The 23,923-nt window shown below is 48.2% G+C and overlaps 1 protein-coding gene and 1 long non-coding RNA gene across 2 annotated transcripts in view; both read left to right on the top strand.

Moving 5' to 3' along the window:
• Nucleotides 1–15,666, top strand: part of LOC140689356 (uncharacterized) — a 54,900-nt gene extending 39,234 nt beyond the window's left edge. The window contains exons 4-5 of the long non-coding RNA XR_012064297.1: nt 13,233–13,330; nt 14,741–15,666. This is a non-coding gene — a long non-coding RNA (uncharacterized lncRNA). The remainder of the gene's footprint in view (nt 1–13,232; nt 13,331–14,740) is intronic.
• Nucleotides 15,667–15,999: 333 nt separating this feature from the next.
• The window catches only part of GALNT10 (polypeptide N-acetylgalactosaminyltransferase 10), a 207,706-nt gene continuing 199,782 nt past the window's right edge, over nt 16,000–23,923 (top strand). The window contains exon 1 of the mRNA XM_072954146.1: nt 16,000–16,280. Coding sequence (XP_072810247.1) covers nt 16,122–16,280 — 159 coding nt within the window. The 5' untranslated portion in view covers nt 16,000–16,121. The remainder of the gene's footprint in view (nt 16,281–23,923) is intronic.

Below are 23,923 nucleotides of genomic sequence, written 5' to 3'. Positions count from 1 at the left end.
CCCTAGAGGCCTCACATACATGTAAACACCATAGCCCTCACTTCCCAGCTCTGTCCATGTGCCCTGCAAACAGCTGCACCTCGGCCCCTTGGGCTGGGTAGAGTCATTCTGGGCAGCCTGCTCTGGTCATGGCCCCTCTCTGGCTGTCTCTGCCCACTGAATCCATTTGTACCATAGCTGATCATGGGGGCTGACATGGGAGAGGTACGCTGCATTAGTATGCCAGTCAGCCGCCTGGGCATTGCGGTCCCTGCTCTCAGCCTGGCACCAGGCCTGGCAGAGGGGGCTGGGAGGCAGCTCCTCCCACCACAAATGAAGCATGGGGCAAGGAAGTGAAGTCTTGAGCTACTGCTCCAGCCCACAAACAAGAGAGAGAGAGAGGGAGAGAATCTTTTACTTTAGGCAGGGAAGGTCACCTAGATCATGAGGTCATATCTGCTTCACACTTCACCTGAAGTTTCCTTATTAAATCTTATTATCTTTGGATTTTAAAAATAGTCTGATTCATCCCACTCAGGGGTGATATCAGCTGCAACTGTATAGGTCAGTGATTATCAAAGTGCCATCTGAACCAGCAGCAGCAGGTTCAGACCTGACCTGTTGTTAGACATGCAGATTCCCAGGCCCCGGTCCTGAACTGGAAACTCTGGAGGGGGACCTAGCACTCTGTGCTTAACAAGCTTTCCTGATGAGTCTGAGGCTCACTGAAGGCTGAGAACCACTGATGCAGGTGAAACCGAGTCATTGATTGTTTCAGAGCAGAGCGGTGATCCGTGAGAGTTGTGTTCAACAGTGTGCATTCATTCAGCAAATATTTGTTGAGAGTCAAGCACCGTGTTAGGCACTGGGGATTCAAAATGTAGTCTCTGCCTTCAAGTTGCTCACAGTCTAACTCAGGAGCAGGCAAGTAAGCAGATCACCGCATGAGGATACTCTAAATGCTGATACAGGACAGGCAGAGGGCGCTGTGTGGTGGAGAGGCATCAGCTAAGCCTTCCTAGAGGCAGCTCTGCCCCAACAGAAGCTTGGAGAAGCAGGCGTTGTATGATGCAGAGCCGAACACAGTAAAGTGTTGCTGGTGACGAAGGCTCTCTCCTTGTCCAAACTTTTGTCAGGCTCCTCTGAGCCCTCTTCTCCACTAGGCTGTGACTTTGATCCTGTCTCTGGTCTACCAAGCCCAGTCTTAGTAAAGAATCCTGCTAAGTCATCCCCTCACCCTTGGGATCTTGTCGAATTTCTCATCCCTCATCCTTGATGTCACAGCCCTTGGCCTGACTTAGTGAGAATACTGTTGAGCCAGTGTAGCAAGAATCTCCCTACCCTTGATGCCTCCTCTTAGTAATTTTCCATCTGTTGACTCCTTCACTCTGCTCATTGTCTATAAATTCCCAGCCGACTGTTGTGTCTTGAGTTGAGCTCTATTGCAACAGTCCTGGGTATAGTCTTCGTTAGCAGTTTAACAAGTGTCAGAATAGATTTTTCTCTACCACTGGGCAGGACAGAGGTTGTGCAGAGACTTGGGGGAAGGGAAGAACATGTCCCAGCCTGTTCAGGCCCTTGGGATGGCCCCCATGTCAGAGCAGAGTGTGAGGTGGCAAGGACCAAGAAGGAGGTGAGTCTGGGAAAGTCAGCAGGGTCTTGGGAGAATCTCTGGGAGTCGGGGCTTGTCCTGATGGCAGTAGGAGGCAATGGGAAGTTTGAGGCAGAAGAGTCACATGATTAGGCTTTCATTCTAGAAAGATCTCTGTGGCAGGCTGCTTCGTGGTGGATGGATTGGGGACCCCAAGCCTGGAGCCCCAAGAGACCAGTGAGGAGACTGCTGTCCCTGAATCAGAAACTCAAGCCTCTGTATGATTAATGAGGTTCCCCGTTCAGTCAGCCACCGCCAGGGCTGAGAATCACTGAGGTAGAAAGTGAAGAGACCCGGCTTGGTGACAGAATGACAGGGGAGGGCTGGAGCAATGGAGAGGAAGGGGGGGTAGCTGTCCCCCAGGAGTCAGCGTGAGTCACTGGAGAGTCACTGCATTTTCAGAAGGCAAATCACGAGACTGGACTGGGGCACTCAGAGTCTGAAAGTTTCATCCTCTTCTTTCCAGGTGCAAAAGAGATGCTGGGTTGAGCAGGCTAAACCTCCCATAAATGAACCATTTGATTTAAGGGGTTGAATGAAGACTTGTTCATTCACTCTTCCTTTCAATTAAGAAATGCTTGCTGAGTACCTACCATATGCTGGGTGCTGTGCTATGTACGTACTGGGGAAACAGTAGTGAGCAGAGATGGTCCCCATCTAGTGGGTGAGGCCGACTTTACACAAGTAATGAGTCTAGTGAATGCAGCATTGTAACTGTGCTAAGTGCTATGATGAGAAAATACTTACAGCATATGTAATAGGGGAATGTGACCCAGCTTGGGGGGTTTGGAGGTCTTCCCTAAGGTGGTGTCCCCTGTCCCAAAGTGCAAAAGATAAGTAAGAATCAGCTAGGCTAAAAGGGAAGAGGGTGCTACAGGCAGAAGGACAGATCAAGGACCCTACAGCAGGTAGCCTTTATGCTCACCTGTGGGGCTCTTCACAGGTACGCAGGTCCAGATTCTCCAGTCTATGGAAGACACCTTCTTAGGATGTAGCCCCTGACGTCCTTTTCAGAAAGCCCACTGTGGAACTGGGGCTTGCAGAAAACCCCGTGTTTCCCACAAGGGGCAGATGGCCAGAGGCCTGTGTGGCGTGCCTTGGTGGCCTCCCTGCAAATCAGCAGGACAGGCCCAGGTGTGAGACAACCTTCCAACGAGATCATTGCTGTCTCCACTGGGGGAAGTGCTTTCTGACAGCTGCTCTGAAATGATTCTCCTGCAATTTCCATTTTATAGCTCCTTGTTCCCTCCTCAGCGGGAGGCTGTGTTTCCCAAGAAGTCAGGTTGACATTGCAGGCCGCAATTATCATGCCCTCCCCCTGGCTGAGACTTCCTGGTCATCCCCCACCTTTGGTGCTAAGTTTCTCTGCATTGATTCTGTTGCACAGATACTTATCAAGCACCTGCTTGGGGCTACGGTGGATGGGAATGGGTAAGAAGAAAATTGGGGATGGCCTTTCCCTCACCCAACTCACAGGTGACCCCACACAACCCATCAACAAATGTTTGTAGAGGAGAAACTAGGGATTGAGGCTAATGAGTATTATTTAAAACCCCTAAGGTACCCATAACAGAACTAGATATTGTAGTGTATCTATCTGAGATTTATAGGCAGAAGACAGAAGGGTTAAGTGAGCTAAACCCTCGTCAATCATACTAAAAAGTCAATAGATACTGTCTAGAGTTGATATATCAAGGAGCACAGGTAATAAAGCTTTGACAGGAACCACCAGAGGTGGATGATTAAGAGCACTCAGGTGTCTGGAGCCCAACATCCTGAGACGAAATTCCATTTCTGTTGCTTACCAACTGTGTGACCTTAAGCAGATCACTTCACTTTGCTACACCTTAGTTTTCCCATCTGTAAAATGGGCATAAGGATGATACCTACCCCTTGGGGTTGTGGTGAGCACTCATGGAAACAATGTGCATAAAAGGTTTAGCACAGGGCTTGGCCCATGACAAGCACTCAGTGAAGGTTAGCCAGGGATAAAAGCAGAAACAGTTTAAAAGAAGTTGGTCTCTGGGGAATAGGACATGGTTAGGGGAGGGACAGTTATGGGGAGGGTCAGTTGCTGTTTATTATAAGTTCTCTGAACTGTTTAATTCTGTGACCGTATGCACAAAATATCTCATTGCTGAAAATGAAATTCTTAAATAGTTATACAACCTGGCTGATTACTGTAGAAAACTGGATGCTGACTGAACTTTTCTGGCTTGAGCATCTCTGCTCCCTCCATGTTCAGACTCCTCCCCCTTCCCTGCCCCATTTTCATCCTCAGTTCCCCCCAACCCCACCCCTTCTTTTTCTCCTGCTTTCTGTTTGTTTCAGTTGTCATCTGCTTTTAACTGCCCTCAGTAGCGCTTGGTGTCTGTGTTAGTTTCCTGGGGCTGCCATAACAAAGTACCACAGAGTGGGTAATGTAAACACAGAAGGTTCTTTTCTCATAGTTCTGGAGGCTAGAAGTCCAAGTTCAAGGTCTCGGTAGATTTGGTTTCTTCTGAGGCCTCTTTCCTTGGCTTGCAGATGGCCACTTTCTCCTTCTGTCCTCACATGGATTTTCTTCTGTGCACCTCGCCCTGGTGTCTCTCTGGGTGTCCAAATTTTCTCTTCTTAGAAGGACACCAGTCCCATTGGATTAGGGCCCACCCTAAGGGCCTCCTTTTAACTGAATTACCTCTTTAAAGGCCTTATATCCAAATACAGTCAGATTCTGAACTACTAGGGGTGGAGGGGAAGTTTAGGGCTTCAACATATGAATTTGGGGACCATGCAATTCAGCCTTTAACAGTGTCCTTGAGTCATTTGGCCCACAGGGGGCCCAGGAGCCTGTTGCAATGACATTATGAGGCCTGGGGCCAAATAACAAGGTACATGTCTGGGGTAGACAGTGTCACCTGGGCCTGCAGGCTGTGGCATCTACTGCAAAGTGAGTGGTCCCAGGGGTTCCTAGAAATGTCCACATCCCTCTCCAAGCTCTTTTTGCCTGCTTGGATATGCAATTGCTCACTCTATGAGGGTCCTGGGATCTGGGGCCCCAGGGCTTCTCCTGGACTCTGCCACCACTTCATTGTAGGACTATGGACAAGACATTTCCCTTTTCTGGGCCTTAATTCCCTCCTCAATAAAATGAAGAAGTCATTTGACCTAAGAGACTGGAATTCCAGTTCCTGCTCCTTCGTCCTCAATCTTTGCAGCCTAGGAAGCTTGAGCTCTTGTCTTCCCATCTCGGAGACAGGGATATGTGTCCAATTCCACGATCTAGAGACTTCTCCACCTCTTGAGAGACAGATGCACCCCAATCCATCATCGCTTCGAGATCTGGTGGTCTTGCCCAGCCAGCATCTGTCTGTCCTTCCTCTGGGTTTCCTTTGGGGCCAGGGTAAGTGAGCAACCCAGACTTTGTCCATAAAACTCAGTCTTAGGATTTTTAGTGAAGCTGTTGGAAAGGAGAATTTAGATTCCCCTGGCATTGCTAGCTGTCAGGATAATGTAAACCTGGAGTTACCAGCAGGCACCCTGTCACCTGGAGAGAGTAAGCTGCCCAAGGGCAAAGAACATAGAAGGAAGAAGCAGAGTTAAGAAAGTTTCTGAGGTGTGATGACATCCTTTGATCACCTGGATCTTTCTGTGCCTGAAGGCAAACTCCCCTTCATGTCTCAATTAAATAAGGAAGGACATTTCTTTCATTCTTTTTCTCTTTCTCTACTTATTTGTTTATTGCCCAAATCTTTTTTGAACTGGTTTTATGCTACTTTCTGGGGAGGAATCTTGTCCTTGAACATGCAAGAAATCTTTCTCATGTTCCTGCCTTTTCTTAGCAAACTCCTACATGTCTTTCAGAATCTACCCAAACATCACCTTCCTTGTGACCTCTCCCATGGGCCCCTGAGCAGAATAAGCTCTCTTCTTTGGGCTCTCATGGCAGCCTTTACATTCCTCCAATAAAACACTTACCAATTGATATCAAGTTTTAGCATAGTTGTCTGCTCAGATCCCTGTGTTTAAATGCTTGTTCATCTTTGAAGCCCCAGTGTCTGGATCGAGGGCTGGCATACAGTTTGCATTTAATGAATGAGGGAATGAATGAGTGTATAACCTGAATCCTGCTGCGACATCAGCCCTTTTTTTGGTTGCTCAGAAGAAATAGAAGCCAATTTGTCACTGTGCTCTGTGTGGACTAGTCACAGTTTAATCAACTACAGGGCGGTGTGATATATTTACTGAGCTAACTAAATACTAAAAAAAAAAAAAAATTCCAATTTTAATACTGAATTGTCAGTGCTATTATACACTTCCCCCCATCCCCACTACTCATCCCTCTCATACTTACTCCCGAGGCCACATGGTGTAGTGAATGGGGAGGTAGGAGACTGGGTTCTAGTCCCCAGTTTCCTCTAAGAATCTGTGGGCCTCATCTTCATAATGAAGCAGCTGGACCACATCAGGGATCCGTGGCCGCTCAGCTCCAGCTCATTCCAACCATGTAGGAAGATAGGCCCAATGTTTCCAAATTTCGCAATTTTTAAGAGAAGTTGGGAGTGTAAGTTTTTATATAAAATGCATGCTTTAAAAAATACTATGTGGACCTAGGCTGTGAAGATTCAGGTCCTCTCATACATTGCTGATGGGAGTGCAAAAAGATTCGATCCCTATGGTGGGGAATCTTCTAAAACTACAGATGCATTTACCCTTTGACCTAGCAAATCTTACTTCTAGGGATTTCCCCTGAAGATTCAGCTCCACGCTACAGAACAAGATATGCACAAGGTTATTCATTATGGCATTATTTTAATAGCCCAAAATTGAGAACAATTTCAAATCTCCTTTTGAGATTTGGGGACTGGTGAACCTTGATTTATTCACACACTGTGGGATACTTTGCAACTGGAAAAAAAAAGAATGGGACAACCTCCCTGTATTTATATGGCAAAATCTCCGGGATCGTTTATGTGATAAAAGCAGAGTGCAGCAGAGAGTATACAAAAGTGCTCTTTAAACTCAGATTCCCTAGCTGAGAATAGAGGGCATTTGCAAAGCTCACTGTATTGGCTCTCTCCTAGCTCTCTGCAGCTGTGAATCTGGGTGGCTGTGTGTGTGTGTGTGTGTGTGTGTGTGTGTGCCCATGCATACAGGCTGCCCACAGTAAGTGGTGGGGACCTGTTTACTGCACACCTCCTACAGGGACAAGCACTGCCCAGAGGGCCATTAGCAAAACCAGCATCCCATTAGAATGGCCTAGGGAAGTCATGCTAGTGTAACTTTGCAGAAAGACTGTTGGACTGGATTCCAACAGTATTAAATTCTAGTATCAGTTCTGCCCCCCAACAGCCATGAGGACCTTTCTCCTTCCTCCCACCAAATACAATTGTTCATTTTCTTATAACATCTTTTCTGCCACTAGACCGTGACCCTGTGAGACCACAACTGATCTGTTTGCCCACCACTGAATCTCTAGCATAGTGCCTGGTAGGTAGTAGGGTCTCAATATATATCTATTGAATGAATGACTAAATGAATCAATGGGTGATGGACATAAAGAACTTAGGATAGTGCCTAGTCATGGTTGTGTTTAATTACAGGTGGTAGTAGTCTACATAATGTTAGGATGCTGGTGATTGCAAGTTGTATGACTTTGGGCAGATTAACAAAATCCCCAAGCCTTGATTTTCTTATCTGTATTATGGATGCAACAATACCTATTCCCAGGTGTTGTCATGAGTATTAATCAGATAACATAGGCAAATCACTCAGTGTATGGTTTGGCACATAAAAGATCGTAAGTGGTGGTTATTACTAGAGAGAAATAGCATAAAATAAATAAACTGAAGAATTGGGCAAATCCCTTGATTGATGCTGAGATGCAAAGGGCTTTGCACAAAGAAGGTCTCTCTGCACCTTCCACTGTCCTCTTACGTAGGGCAGCCATCCATTCTTCAACAAGCGCTGGCTGAATAGATACTCCGTGCTGGGCACCATGCCAGCTGCCGAGAGTAGCAGCAAGAAAAATGAGTAGTTAATCAGTATGAGTTTCTTTTTGGGGTGATGAAAATGTTTGAAAACTGATTGTGGTGGTTGTTACACACAACTCTAGGAATACACTAAAATCCATTTGAATTGTACATTTGAAGTGAGTGTATGGATTGAATGGCACATGAATTATATCTCAGTAAAGCTGCTATGAAAAAGAAGAGAAATAAACAGTAGACCTGAATCTACCCCTTCCTACTTGGACAAGTCAGTTGACCTCTCTGATTCAGTGTGCTCTTCTGGAAAATAAGAATAATAATTGAACCTACTCCCGAGGGTTTTGGTGAGGATTAAAGGAGACAATGTTTGTAAAGTGCTAACTTAGAGTTTGGTATGTAGTGAGAGCTCCATCGGTGTCAGCGAACAGCGTCCCCATCACCTTTATTAATATGTAAATGCTAAGGAAGGAAATTACACAAGTAACTACGTATGGGGAAGACTACCCAAGTAGCATGGGCTCTTTGTGCCACTGGGTGGGAAAAGGAAGGAGTTAGTGAGGCGGTGAGGGAGGAGATCTAAGCTGGGTAAGAATTCATCCACACAGAAGGATGTGAAGGGCAGCCCTGCAGGAGGGCACAGCACCAGCAAGGACATGGGGTGAGAGATGACAGGATTAAGGTAAGGAACGACTAGCAGTTTTGCACAGAGTGCAAGGCAGCAACTTCAACTTTATTGTGAAGACAATTGGGAGACCACCAGCAGGAAGCAACGTGGCAAGTCTGTGTACCAGAATAGTCACTATGGTGGGGAGGATGGATCTTAAGAGATGAAGGACTGAAGTGGCAAAGGAGTTAGGAGACTACTGCCGCAATTCAAGTGAAAGATGATAAAGGCTTTAACTTGGGCTTGGAGATTAGGGTATCAGGGCCAAGGCTCCTTTGATCATAACGGACAGAGACTCACTCGCAACTTCAAGGAAAGGGTATACAGCAGGGAACCTCACAGAAGCCCTAGGTCAGGGATTCAAGCAAGCATCCCAGAAACCTGGACTTGACCTAGAAAACCAGGAGCCAAGGCAGTTACCTTTCATAATTGTCTCTCTCAGCATCTCTGCTCCTTGCACCTCTGCCCTATTGTCTTTTTTTTTTTTAATCACTTCCTGTGTTATTGACGGTTTCTGCTTTCCCATATTGTCTTGTGTGTGCCCCAAGAGTATTCTCCACCCTGATGCCACTTCCACTTTCAGGGACCACAACCAACTGCCCTCTTCCCTCTGTGCCACTTGATTCCAATTTGTGAGACAGAGGCTAAGTGTCTCTGTTCATCCTTTTGATCCAGGTCAGGCAAATCATAGGCCAAAGGCCAGCCCATGCACAAGGTAGAGGATCTGGCCATGTGAGGCAACAGGGCTCTGATCAGGGATTCTTCTTGCAGGCACCTGAAATATGTCTCATATTGTAGGCCTAGAGGGGAAAGGATACATTTAAAATTTATTAGGCAATAAAACCAGCATTATTAGGTAATTGTTTGAATGTGGGAGGTGAGTTGGAGTGGAGGCCAGGATGACATCAGAGGTTGGCTTGGTAACTGGGTGATCTCTCAGCTTCACTTTCCTGTCTGTTGGTGCTGTTCTCAGGTTCTCAGGAAGCTTCCCCACTTGATTCAGTCAGGGCCTCAAAAAATGCATAGTTCTCCCACGCTGGGAACTGTGAGGCAAGTTTCCTAAGAGGACAGTTGGACAGGGTATAGGGTAACAACAAGGGACAGTGCAGTATCCTGGGCCTAGAAACAGTGATGTGCTGTCCAAACCTAGGCCTGAAGGACGAGGGGAGGGCAGTTCTCAGAATCCAGAGTGGGGGCCTGCCCGGCAGAATCTGTGGCCTTTAGTGGTAGATACACGCAGCCTGTGGCATCCTCCCACTAAAGAAGCTAGGACAAGAAACACCCTCTACAGCTCTTTTCCCTCTCTTTGGTATCCTGCCCTGGCTCCCCCAACGGCTCACCCCAACAGGAAGAGAGACAGTAAGGAAGCCCACTGATGTATGCTATGGCAGCTCCCTGGGGCGGGGAGGAGCAAGAGTAAGACTCCAGTCCACTCCTCATGGTGGGTCTGGAAGGGATCACTACTTCCTGATTTTAAAAAATACAGAATTCAAACGCAGTTTTTTTTATTTTGTCTTAGGTAGGTCAAGTATTCATCCCTAGACCAATCTCTGTAGCAGGAGTGGATAGCCTGCTCTGATTGGCTAAGCCAGTAGCTGAGGGTGGAGTCAGCTCTGATCCAGCCTCTCACCTGGGAAGCCAAGGTTAAATCCCCAAAGAATATCAGGGTGTTGTTAACTGAGGAGGTGAAAACAATAGACGTCTCCTATTGCCCATAATGGGGTTAGTCAAGGACTTTTAGGGGTGGGGGTGGGGGGGGGGGTTGTTCCTGTCGGACAGACTGAGGGGAAGAGACCACGGTGCATTGGTGAGTGAATGAGCGGGGCAGTAACAGATGGAGCTGCTCCCTCTCCAGGCCTCAGTTTCCTAGCAGGGAAGAATCTTAACATTCTGGTGGCTCCATTGCTCACCAGCAGGTTGTTGACCAATGCGTTCAGCCTTCTCCTCAAGAGTGCAGACCACTCATTGCCAGTAAAGACCACCAAGCCTTGCTTTCTTTATTCATTCCTTGATGTTAGACCTAGCTGAGACCTCTGGACCCACTGAAATTTGCTGGAAGGTGCCACCTAGTGGAACATCCGATGACATGCCGCTTAGACCAAAGGAAACCTTAGAAGGATTTTAGAGCCAAAAGCAAGAGAGCAGTAGTTCGCTCAAGCTTGGCCACAGATTGGAATCACCTAGGAATAGCTGAGCCCTACCCCTAGAGGTCTGACTTAATTGGTCTGGGGTTTGGGTTAAGCATCCATAGTTTTTAAAGGTCCCCAGGTGAAAGGTTAAGACCACTGGGTATAGAGAAGCCTACCTTTATTTTACAGAAGTGCACGCAGACAGTGCCACTTCTCTAAGGGCCTTCACATTTCTAGGATGCCCCTTTCTCATGCACCCTACCACCTCTCTATTTGTGTTTTGTACAACTTTCTTCCTTTATTCAAAAGTGGGAAGTAATTAAACAGGAAGCACTCTCATTTTCCAAGCCCTGGTGTTTATTTTAGAGGCAGTGCCAGGAGGCTAATGGCTCCCTCTACATCTGATATTTGTATCTGACCTGTCTGACTAATATTCTGAGATATATCCACCCAATGACGTAGTATATTTACTCTTTGAAATGTATGGCCTTCTCTGCTCTTTCAAATCGTATCCTACTTGAAACACCTTCCTCATCCACTGTCTTGATTCAATAGCATTCCTTTATAGTTGGCAGGATTGGTTTAATTGGCATCTCGGTGTGGAAATGACAAAGTAGACTCTGAGAGAGAGACAGGCAATTTTCTGTCTAGAGGTCATTTCAAATAGGCATCCTGCAAACCCTTTATTTTTATTCAGACTAGGAGCTGAAATGCCACTAAATCACACACACTAAATGGATTGAACCACCTGAGTGGTGTTCCATGCCTCGCTCCCCTTCTCCCACCCGACCTTGCAAGACTGAGTCGCCAAATTTTAGAATTAAAAAAGATCTCAACAAGCATTTGGTTCAACTACTTTATTTAATGCAACCGTATTCTATATTTAGCTAGACAGCTCTAATTCCTGCTTCCACATACACTTGTGGATCCATTCATGATAAACATGATGCTCAGAGAATTTGAGTGACCTGTCTGAAGCTGCACAGGAAGGTAGGGGCAAAGTCTGGACTGATTCAGACTTAATAGAGCCATGTGGGGAGATCTCAGTTCCAGGGCTTGTGTTCTCTTGCTCTATATTTGGAAGTTTGAGCCTTGTTAAATGACCAGCCTGGTAGAGAGAGCAATTTGGGTCACTGACACCAGTGTTAATGAGTTTCCTGAGTGCAGATTTTAAAGAGATGAGTGCTTGATTAATTGATTCATTCATTCATTTCCCAAATGTTTGTCAATGACCTATTTTGGGCCACTTACTGTCCCAGGCATTGAGTATATGCTGCAGGGCAAAACAAACAAACAGACAGACACAAGATGATCTGTGTCCTCATGAAGCTAACAGTCCAGCGGAGGAGACAGATATCAAACAATCACCCTGTAATTGGAAACACTGCGACTGTTAAGGAAAGACATTGCTAAGAGGTCACATAACTGGGGGGCTTAGTCTGCTCAGGGAGCTCAGGCAAGCTTCTCTCAGAGTGTATTGACAAGCTTGGCAGTCTCCAAGGAGAGGAGGAGCAGGAAGGCTTTAGGCTTCCACGCACACGTAAGTCCAACACCCGTAGCTTCTTGGCTTTTGCTTAGAGTCAAGCAGACCTCTCTTTCACCAGCTTGGAAGTTATATCTTTATGAAATCACGATTATCCCCATTTTTACATATGAGGAAATTGAGGCTCAGGTAGCTAAGAGACTTAGCCAAGGTTAAAGAGTGTTAGAGGTAGACTGATTATCAGACCAATACCTCCTGGCTTGCTGATCCATTCGTTCCACTTTCACACTCCCTCAGCTCAGGCCTGAGCCACACCAGCCTGAGGATACAGCCCTTGACAAATAGGCAGCCAAACTAAGAAAGCCAAGGTGAGGCCATCTAATAGGAAAGGAGTGTGAACGCTGAGATGGGAGAGGCTCAGACCAGAAGTGGAGGTTTTCATTGTGCAGCTGAAATGGTATTGTCTCAGTCAGTGGGATAAAGCCCTAAGAGGATCCCCACCCCAACCCCGGCCCCCACTCCATACTTGGCGTATCCCGCATGTGATCAGAGAGTTCTGAGGTTAAAGCTGGGTTCATGCGTTAAGAGTGTCCATTGAGGGCTGACCCGGCTGGTGTGCGGCTTTGATCAACAAGTCACTCAGGTAAGACACAGGAAAAGCTCAAATCCAATTTCAGACAGAATCCTCCTGGGAGCTGGAAGGGGTGGAGATGAGAGACACACTGAAGACTTTCCCATAGATGATCTCAGCTGCTGTACTTCACTCAACTGGTAATTATTCAGCATCTACTATGTTCCAGGCCATGGTTGAGCAGGAGTAGGAGCTGAAATCCAGGTGTCCTGGCTCTGCTAGCTCGGCTTTGGCCCAGGGAGAGGTGGGCACCCTTTTTTGCAAATCCGTCCACCCGGAGGGAGCATCAGTATTCTGATTCACAAAAATAGAAGTATGTGCTAACAGAGGCAGGACATACAGTAGGGGACAAAAAAATTACAAAGCTCCTCCTTGCTTAGAGTTCACTTTCTAGAGAGGGAAACCCAAATTAATACCCATTCTGAAGAAAAATCAACATACAGAGATGGTGGAGGTGCTCTTTGATATTTTAGATCAGTTGGACAGGGAAGCTCTTGCAGAGGAACATTTGATTTGGTTCCTGAGAGACAGGGCAGGCAGAGAACCATGCAGAGATTTAGAGGAAGAGATGCAATGGCAAAGCAAATTTGCAAAAACCCTGAGGCCATTATCAACTTGGTGCATTTGAGGAATATAGCAAGAAGACCATTGCAACTAGAAGGTCAAAATCTAGAAGCTGGGCCAGATCATGGAAGACTGATACTCATAGATTATTCTAACCTGCAGGGAAGTTAAAGGCAAGTTCCCAGGAGCAGAGTGAGCCTCATGTCTGTGAAAGGATCAGTCTAGCAGCTGTTTCTAGCACCATGATTGATGCTTTGGAGGTGAGTATGAGTGTCACAACATTGTCTTTCCCTCTAGGAACTTCCCTTTTTGTCAAAGAGACAGGTTGGAAGTCCAGTTACAAAAACACTGTTCATCAACTGCAGTGTGAAAAAACACAGGGCTCTTCAGAGTAGTATTATTCACCATAGCCAAAAGGTGAAAATAATCCAAATGTCCATCCATGGATGAATGGATAAACAAAATGTGGTAGGTACATATAATGGAACATTATTCGATCTTTAAAACGGGTGAAATTCTGACACATGCTACAACATGCATGAATCTTGAAAACGTTATGCTAAGTGAAACAAGCCAGACACAAAAGGTCAAATATTGTATGATTCCACTTACATGGAGTACCTAGAATAGTCAAACTCATAAAGACTAAAAGTAGAATGGTGGGTGATTACCAGGGGTTCAGGGGAGGAGGGGAACTGGGAAGATAATTAATGTTCTGTGGGTACAGAGTTTCAGGTTGGGATGATGAAAAAGTTCTAGAGATGGACAGTGGTGATGGTTGCATAACAGTGTGAATGTACTTAATGCCACAATCAATGGTTAAAATAGTAAAACTTATATTATGTATATTTTACCACAATAAAAAAATTTTTTTAAAAAGGCATAGGGCTAGGATCTAGAGATGGAAGAGTGGGCATTCTAGGCAGAGGTAATAGCAAGTGCAAAGGCCCAGAGGCAGGACTCTGCCTGGTGTGCTCTGAGGAATAGCAAGAAGGCCAGTGGGCTTGGGTATAATGAAGAGAGTACAGGTGAGGGCTGTTCATACATGGACTTGTAGGATCTTATAGTTCCTTCTTGGAATCAGGTGGAAGATGGGAAGTCATTGGAGGGATTTGCAGAAGGGTGGTGCTATCTGATCTTTGTTAAACTAGGGTCATTCTGGCTGCAGCTTTCTTTAATCTGAATCACACTTGCAAACAAGGATAAGAAAAGCATTGACCTCACAGAGTAACTGTGAGTCTGAAAAGAGGTAATGCATATCAAGGGTTTAACATGGTGCCTGGCATAGAGTAAGCATTCAATAAAAGGTAAGCATTTCTGTGACAGAAACCCCAAGAAAGACAGCAGTCCCCTAAAGAGGAGTTTTGGAGGACTTCATGGAGGAGGTGGTAGTTGAGCTAGGCATGGAAGGATGAACAAGAGTTCCACTGACATAGGTGGGGAAGGGGCTTTCCGGATGTAAGGAGCTGCCGGGTGAATGGCACAAGAAGGAAAATAGCCAGCAACCACAATAGCCAGCAACTGGCAGGGCAGAGAGGAGGAGAGATGTCTGATCAGCTCTAGCAGGTCAGAGAGAGAGGAGTGTTGGCCCTAGAGTCTAGGTGATGGGTTTTTAGGTTTTGTAGCAGTTGTCAAGCTACAGGAAACTGAATCCCTATTTCTCATCCTAGATCTGGAAGAATGGTGAGGGAGGAGTCATCAGGACGCTGGTCCAAGGCTAGGGGCTCAGAGGCTGGGCTGGAGACCCAGGAATCAAGAGGACGCATGTAGGGGTAGCAAAAAGGAAGGCAACCAAAAGGGTGCGTCCTCCCTCTGCATCGGAGAGAAAGCAACTAAGTGAAGAGCATCGAGAAGCCACAGGCATCGCCTTCGGAGTCCGGCTTCCCGACCAGACGTCCGCAGCGCCCAGGCGGCCTGATTTCCTCAGAGCCTCACCACAGTTATAGACACGTTCGCTCGTCTGATGCGATTATGTGTTTAATGTTTCAGCTTCCAGACGTCAGGGTTCGAGTCTGTTTTCATTTCATCCTGGTGGCTGGGACAATTTGCTGAGTAGCTGAACGGGAGATAGGAACCGACAAGAGGTTTCGAGAAAGGGCTCCGTGAGCGGAGTGCCTAGAGGCACACGTGGGACTGGAGGGCATTCCAACTCCAAGGAGGTTGGACTTGTGCGAGAGAAGGTCCTGCAGAGAAGCTTCGGTCACCTACTCGCCTGTTTGCTGGGACAACAGACAGGTGGTGAGCGGAAACGGCACTCCCCAGTTTACAGACAGCGTTCACATCTACCGCCAGGCACTGGGAGGGAAGACAACCAGGGCCTGCCCAGACAATCGTGCGCGTGCAGCCCCATTTCCCGTCTGGGAATGCCTGGACCCGGGGGGGCAAAGGAGGTCCGCAGGTTCTCGGAGCCAAGCCTAAGAGAGTAGTAGAAAGGAAGGAAGCCACAGCCCCGGGGACTGCAAGCGCGGAGCATCTGGCCGGGCTCCTACACGGTTTGCATATCCCAGGGGAAGCCCCAAAACTGTTGGCTAAAGTCCGGAGCAGACGTGGCTGGGTAGGAGTTTGGGGTCCCGGGAACGCAGCCCAGCGCACACCAGTTAGCGCCCAACTCGCCAACTCCCGGACTTTCGCAAAGCTCCCGCGGGCGGGGGAGCCGCCGAGGAGCGGGCCGCACCATCGCGGCTAGAGAGGGGGGAGCGGTCCTCGCTGGGTCCCGCCGCGCCCGGCAGGAGCAGGAGGAGCCACAAGAAGGCCGGGGCCCGCGGTTCGCAGCTCTTGCCGGCCGACTCCGAGGAGTCTGGGGTGGTGGCGCGGTTCGGCGAGGCTCATGAGCAGCGGTGTTGGCAGCGACCCCCCCGCGGCGGCGGTGCAGTGGCGGAGCCCGGCTCCCTGGCCGACGAGCGGCGGAAGTGCCGCGGAGTTGGAGCGGGGCCGGCGCCGCGGCCGCTTCTCCTCGGTGAGCAGCTGCCGCCGCCGGGCGGACGGGCGGACGCGCGGAGCTGGGGGCGGCGCGGCGGGGCCGGCGGGGCGCGGCGGGGCTGACCGGCCCCGATGAGGCGGAAGGAGAAGCGGCTTCTGCAGGCGGTGGCGCTGGTGCTGGCGGCCCTGGTCCTTTTACCCAACGTGGGGCTCTGGGCGCTGTACCGCGAGCGGCAGCCCGACGGCACCCCTAGGGGATCCGGGGCAGCGGTGGCCCCGGCAGCCGGACAGGTGAGTCCCCCAATTGCCATGGAGTTGGGAGCACGCTCTCCCCGAATTCACTTCTAGCCTTCGGTTCCTTCCTCCACCGTCCCCTGTCTGCCTCCTCAGAGTCAGCGCCAGAGTCTTCTCTGTTCTTCCCTTTTTTTTTGGATGGGAAAATTGAGACTCAGAGAAGGATGGGGACTTGTCTATGTCCCCATGCCATTCAGAAACCGAGCCAGAACTAGAAATCAGGACTCCTGATGCCCAGTCTGATGGTCATTTCTTACGACAGGTTACCCATCCTACCTTTCTGCCCCTGTCTGGTGTCTCCTCTCCTCTTCCAACATCAGTCTTTTTTGGAGGATCCTGTCTGCATCCCTGTATCCCAGGATGACTCCTTATTATAAAGATGCTGGTCCTTCTGTTTGGTGTTAAGGTCTTTTCTGCTTTTTCCCCCACCTCCTGATCTCGGTGCTCCCTACTCAGGTCAGCCCCTTTCCTGTTTACCTATTTGCCCAAAGAAACACCTGGGCCTCCCTTCTCTCCACATTTATTCACCCTCCTTCCTTCCCAGCCTTATTTCTTTCTCAGATCCTGTGGATTCCTTGAAGGATGCAAAGATCATGCTCCCCTTGGAGCTTCAGGCCCTGGGGGATTGGAGTGGTTGTGCGGCTGGTCTTTAAGGGGCCTTTGACTTTCTGAGAATCCAGAAGTAGGGGCTGTGGTGGAAGGACTCCCAAATTTCCCAAAGGCTATTTGTGCCTGTTGTTCTGAGTGTGGAACATCAGATGCCTTCTCTGTTGCTTCTCAGAGTACCTGTGACCCCTTCTGAACTTGTCTTGGCTGATTAGGTTTGGTGTTCTTTGCAGCCAAGACTGGGATCTTAATTGTTTTTGTCTCCTCTGAACTCACTCATACACATTTGTGTGTGTGAGTGTGGGTGTATGTGTGTGTGGGTGTGTGTGTGTGTGAGTGTGTGGTAAGTACATATATACTGATTGCAAAAGCTCTGTCACATCACTCCTACCTTCCCAGCTCCTGGCTCAGTGGGTGCCAGTGAGAGTATAAATGCCTGAACTGTTTCACACAGAGGGATGTTTCAGGTTCTCTTGTGGGATTTGCTCTATCCCAGGGTAAGTGGATAATTGTGCATCACGGTTGAACTTGACTGATGGTTGGCAGGACAAGAGAAGAAGCTGACTTTGGATGCTTCTTTCATTTCCCAGGATCAGGCTGCTGTCTGGGACTGTCTGGCATCTTGAGTGTAGAGTATAGAGAGCTCTTTGGGACAGGACTGACCGATCTGAGTGCAGCCTGTCACTCTAGTAATTGTTGCAAACCGTCCTGGAGGGCCTGGTTGATCTTTCTGGTAGATCTCACTGTTAGGAAACGAAGGCCCCAACTCCTTTCCTAAACCCCTGGTTGAAACCCTGACAGCTGACTTAAACCCCTCTTCCTTAAATTCTGTATCTATATGGATTTTTCCTTCATACGGTCTCTTTCTTCTGTTCCCACCCTGTACTAGCATCAGAGTCCAGAGGCCAGGATTCTGTCCCCAGCTTTAGTGTTAACTTGTTGTATGTGTCCTTGATCACCTCCCGTCTCCCTCTCTGAGCCTCCCTTTCTCCATCTGTAAAATGTGGTTGTTGGTCCAGCTCCAGCTTACTGTGATAACCATCAGTGAATCAATGTGGAGGACAGCAGCCACTTCTTTTTCCTTTCCTGAGCCAGGAGCCCCTTGTAGCATCCCTAGCAGTGGGGGCTCCATACTGGACGCAGCCTCAGATCAAGGGGGCCATGTCCTGCCCAAGTGCAGACTCTCCTTTGGAATAGCTGTAGCCAGTTCTAAAATAGCTCCTGACATTCTGCCTCTGCCTGGAGAAAGCCCTCGTATTTCATTTGCTGTGGATGCCAGAGACATCCTGATTTTCATTTTCTGTAGACCCAGATGTGTAGAGAGAAGGTCAAGGTTAACTGCCAGTTTGGCCTGAGCTTTCAAAGTAAATTACTCACTTGTGCAAGAGGGGATTGATGGAGTAAGGCAGCCTTTTGGGCAGAGAGAGGGGAGCAACAGCTGGGCGCTGCTCAAAGCCCTTAACTGAAATGGACAGAGAAGCTCATCTGGGAAGGTCTAGCTCTTGTTCATTTCTTTTTCTCTGGAATATCATGAAGGAGAAGAGGAGGAAGCAGTGGTAAAGGGTTTGATGATGGTGGTAGGAGGTGCCAACTGATGATCCTTGCTTTTAAGAAAAAATCTTAGCCTCCTGGGAGCCGCAGAATGGAGCTGTTTCCCCAATGATAAGCTCTTCTAGGTGCTATAGGATTCAGCATTCATCTGCTGCCTTTCAGGAACACGCTGCCAAATTTCCACACAGCCCCTTTTTGTTTCAGTCTCCTGCAGATGCACAGCGCTAGGCTTGGCCCCCAGTCCCATGTTTGAATGTCAGCTGGCCTTGAGGGAGGAGGCTGACTTCTGAGTGCTGGTATTCTATCCCTCCTCCCAAGTGCGCTGGAAGGAGCACCTACCAGGTCAGGCTGCTATCTGGGGAATCCGACATCTCTAACACACAGAGCTTTTTTCGACAGGGCCAACCGGTTCTGAGCTCAGCTTGTCACTCTTATAATTGTGGAGAATTATCCCAGAGCACTTCATTGATTTTTGGAGTAGAAACAACCACAGAGGCTCTGGAAGGAAGTCAGACAGCAGGACTTTATCCAAATGAAAACTATATTCCTTGTGGGTTTGAGAGAAGTTTCTTTGAGGGTAACATACCCACTGTTGTAGTCGTCCTTTAACTCCTTGATTTCTCCACTGGATTAAAGAATACAGGATTTCAAATTCAGAGCACTTACCACGTGCTAGAACATAAGTCTATATAGCCGTCCTGGTAGCTCATCCTGGGTGTACCACTGGAGCTGGGTAGGGCAGCTGATTTATAAAGGACACATAATGCTTCTAGGATCTGAGCATTCATCTGTCAGACAGCTGGCTTCTTGAAAAGCTGCAAAACCAGGCAATAAAAGCCAGTCTTGAAGCCATCTTCATTTTAATTTAGGGTTACCTCTCATTCCTAGTCCTGGTCTGTTTAACATCTTGGTTTAATTCTCTGGTCTGTTTCATATTCCAGGCTTGGTAACTGGCCATTAAAAACCCATGGTAAAGAAGTGTGGTGCAGTCCCTCCCCATTTCTGAGCCATAATCTCTTATGAAAATGACTTCATTGGATAATAGCAATTGTGGAATAGAAATTCGTGAGATAATGGAATACCAATGACTTTAAGTACCAAGAGTTTTTCTCATTGTGTCAGAGCTGAACTTTATTCTTAGAATATCCAGAAATCAATACTCCCCCCAGACCTTTTTTTTTTTTTTTAAGTCTTCCTGGTAGCAGAGCCTTATCCATCTTAAAGTTAAGTACCATAGAAATGTAGCCTTGGAATGATTTCTTAAATTTTCCACAGAGGGGCTGGGATCCTTTAGATTGCTAATCTCTTCTCTGTCTGCATGCCCAGCTGAAATCTGATACCACCAGGGAAGGGTTGTTGATTTACCTAAGCAAATCTGACTTCCTGCATTCTTTTTTCTTCTCGGGTTTGCAGTCTCCCAGGGAGCCCAGCTGAGGAAGGTCAGGGGACAGAGGCCTGGGTTTCATTCTCTCTCTTGCCCTGAATTCACTGCGTAACTTCAGGAAAGTGGTTTAACCTCTCTGGGCCTCGGATTCTTCATCTGTGAAGTGAGGGCTTAGATTCGGAAGGGGAAAGGTAAATGTGCATCATATCTGTCCTTCGCCTCCCCTGGCCGGGGCAGACATTGCTTATCAGTCTCTTTCCCACTAAACCCAGACTTGAGCTCAGTTTGTTTCCCAGCAGTGCTGCAATATAGGGAACAGATACTTTGTAGGACTTTTCCAACTCCAGCATCCTGGGATTCTGTGAGTTTGTTTGAAAGCTTGTGTTGAAAAGGCCTGGAAAGAAGTGTGTTTAACAGGCCTCTGTATCTAATTGTGATGGGGCCACTACTTAGGGATGTGCTCATACTCTAATGCCTTCTCTCAGGCAGTGGTCTAAGGACGTTCAGCCTTTAATCTCTTGGCTCCAGTGACACGATGAAAGTAATGGAATCAGGGATGAAAAAGCAAAGACCTATTTAAAAGATAACCATCTCACTTGCTAATTGTATCTTGTCCACAGTCAGCTGTTACACAGAGATGGCATCAGATCTCATCACTAAAAAACACCCTGAGGCAAACTTGGCAGCCAGAAGCGTGTCCCATGGAAGCTTAATGCTCATGACAGTATTTGCAGCAGGTTCTGTAGTTTGCATATATCTGACTGTATCCCATATGTGTGTCAGAGTCAGTAAGGCAAGAGCCGATGTCCCCAGGAAGACTTAAAATAAGAATCTTGTTTCTGAGAGAACGGCTGCCCAGCTGGGTGGGGAAAGGAGGCAGCCTCCACATGCCTGAGTTTCTGTGGCTGAGGAGTGCATCGTGGCCTCCCCTCCCGGAAATGTCTTAAAGTAGGAACCACGTCCTCTTCCAGCATATAAGCCTTGACACCTGGAAGACAGTCGAGAGTGTTTGCTAAATGATCCCTGCGTGTCAGAGCAGGAAGGGTGCTACAGAAGTCATCTAGTCTAAGCCCCTTGTATTGCAGGCACGGAAACTGAGGCCCAGGAGAGGGGAAATCCATTCTCAAAGGGAGGGATACAGACCAGAGCCCAGTTCTCCAAATTATTGCTCTGTTTTACCACAAATATTTTTTTCCCTCCACATCCTAATATTTGATCCTTCTCTGTGATTATGTCCCTCATGAGCCAAGATTAGCAATCCCACTTCTGGAAGCCAGTACTTAACCAAGACCAATTCTGCCGGAATTTACTGGGCTTTTTTGCAGATCTAGTTTTGTAAATTTTCTTCCTGAATTTTTATAGTTTTAAAGCGAGTAAAATGGGTTGAATTTTAAGGTGGCAATGGGATCCAGCAAGGGAATAGAGGAATTAAAAGGCTGCAAAGACATGGCTCCATTACTGCTCCCCGTGGCAGACAGAGCCAATCTGGGTTTAAGAGCCACCTCGGGTTCTCTGTCTGTTGCAAGTAACAGACTAAATTAAGGAGTATATTAGCTTCTGCAATTGCAGTTGACTTCAGGTGTGGTATGATCTAGAGGCTCACGTCCTAGACTGAGCCTCCAGGGTAGCAAAAAATGATTGTAGCTCTTTCTGACCTCATTTCCACACCCAGATCCTAGAGGAGAGAGTTTGCCTCTTCTGTTAGCTTCTCTATAAGACAGTGGAAACATCTTTAAACTCTAGCAAATCTCCCTAGGTGTCATTGGCCCAATTTGGATCTGATGTGCTCTCTGAACCAGTCACATTTGTCAGGAGGATGAGTTATGCCAGGGTGGGGTTTAGCTACCCAAATCATAGGAAGAGCAGTTCCCCAGAGAAAAGTCTGGGTGCTTTTGTGGGAAGGAGGGGAAACAAAATCTAGGAATGAAGCCAACACATGTCCACTCCAGAATCCTGCTGCTGCAGTGTCCTAGGCAGTGTCCCCAGTGCTTGGGGACCAGACCTGGTCCTTGAGGTAAAACCTCTTTGCCATTCTGGACTCAGTTTTGATCCCTGAACCTGCAGTCTGAAGGCCCATATTCTCATCCTAGCTCTGTCACCCTCAGACTGCGATGATTCACTCTGTGGGCCTCCGTGTCCTCCCAGGGAAAGCTCAGGCACGAGCGCTTCCAGCAAAGAGTAAGCAGAGGTTGAAATGAGGAGCAGTTAAAAGCTGCTTTGATTTAATCTTACTTCTGAGTTCCGCCGCCGCCTTCCTTTCCCCTCACAGGCGTCCTGAGAGCTGTCCCTCTCCCCGTGCCCCTTCCCCCAACCCCCACACAGATTAAAAGGCAGTTCATTGAAAATTTCTCTCAAGCTGAAAAAGAACTTCTGTCTCTTCAGCTTCGACTTTTTTTCTGCCTGGCCCTTCTTAGCTGGAGGAGGCGGAGTGTTCATACTTTGGAAGCTAGAGGAAGCTAAACAATTCCGCTTGCTGCGGTGGGTGGGTGTGTATTTATGAGTGTGTAGCTTTCTCTCCATGTGTCTCTCTTCTCTCTCTCTTATCTTTGGATGGTTCCTGTTTGCTGCCCTCTGCTGAGTATAGATAGGAGAGGGAAGGGAAAAAAAGCAGGCCGTTTCTTCCTTCCCTTTGGTTTGGAGAGAACTCTGAGCTTCGGATGCTGAATTGTCTTCAGCGTTCTCACAGGATAAGAGCCACAGGATGAGATGACACTAACAAGAAAGGTTATGATGGAGATGATAATGAAGATGATGATATTAATGATAATAACAGCAGCTACCATTTATTTAGTGCTTATTCTGCTCCGCATTGGACTAATAAGTCCTTTACCTGTATGTCTTATTTCATACGCACAATTATAAGCAGGTAGCAGCCGGTGAGGGAGTGGAGGCTCACAGAGGTGCAGGGATTTGCCCGAGGATGCACAGCTTGTGGGGGTGGAGCTGGTGTATAAGCCTGTGAGCCTCCGCCCCAGTGCCCGGCAGTGCAGAGGCTCTGCTTTCCACCCCACCCCTCCACCCCTTCTGCGAGGCTGCTGTGGGAGCCCCGATGTCTGTGCAGAGGGAAGAGACCACTACTCTATGACTGAGCTTTAGTGGCCAAGGAGGAGCCCACAAGGTCACTCGATGACCTTGAAAAGGAACCTTCACCCCACCTGCCAAAGCCCCTGTTGGCAAAGAAGATTCCCCAATGCCCCTGTTTTGAGACACTGTGGGGCAGCTTGCTGGGCTCTAGCTGCATTGCGTGATTCAGATCCCTGGCCTTGGGCAAGTCAGTTGACCTCCATGCCTGGAGATCTTGGGCTATAGAATGGGGATAATGTTAACTATATGGGGGGTGGAGGGGTAGTTCTGAGGGTTGAAAGAGTCACCGGCTTGGTACAGAAGGCACTGGGTGGGTGGGTGGTGCCGCTGCTGGTGGGACATGCCTGGGTGGTAGCAGGGAGCATTCTTGGCCTCCCTGTGGCAGAACTGGGGAGGGACACTTCTGTTGTCGTTGTCTGGAAGGTGGATAGGTGGTTGGCCTCACAGCACAGGCTTCAGAAATGGAGCAGGGCCAGACGTGTCTCTGGTTAATGGAGGTGGGGAGGGGGTCGTGCACACACAGGCTACTTTGTACTCCACTCCCTGACTCTCTGGAATCTGAAGCAATCATGGGGGTCTCCGCTGGGAGAGAACCCAGATCCTCTGCGTCCTTCTAGGCAGTGTTCTTTGCTGCCTCCAGGAAGTATTCTTTGGTCACTCCAGCCCCCAGGGGTCACTCACACACCTTGGTTCCCCTGAGCCTTGGCTTTCTCATCTGCCCACCCAGACCAGTGGCCCTTCCAGGGAGGCGTGGCCTTGTGTTTCTTTCTGCTCCTCCCTCCCTGCCCCTGTCCATGTATTCCAAGGGCTTCTGGGCCACCACACACACTGCTCCCTTGCCCCTGACACCCTTTCTCCTACCACCTCGCCCCTTGAACCTGACTCATCCCTGCTAGGGCAGCCTGGGGTAGAGTTCTCTCCTTCCGGGTCCAGAGCCCTTTCTGTCAATGTATCATGCAGTGTCATCATTGTTTTTGATCTGTCCAGACTGTATGCTCTGAAGGCAGGAGGGAGC

The sequence above is a fragment of the Vicugna pacos genome, chromosome 3 (genome assembly GCF_048564905.1).
Source record: "Vicugna pacos chromosome 3, VicPac4, whole genome shotgun sequence".
NCBI classification, from domain to species: domain Eukaryota; kingdom Metazoa; phylum Chordata; class Mammalia; order Artiodactyla; family Camelidae; genus Vicugna; species Vicugna pacos.
Note: the sequence above shows the minus strand (reverse complement) of the source record. Positions and strands in the feature narration are given on the sequence as shown.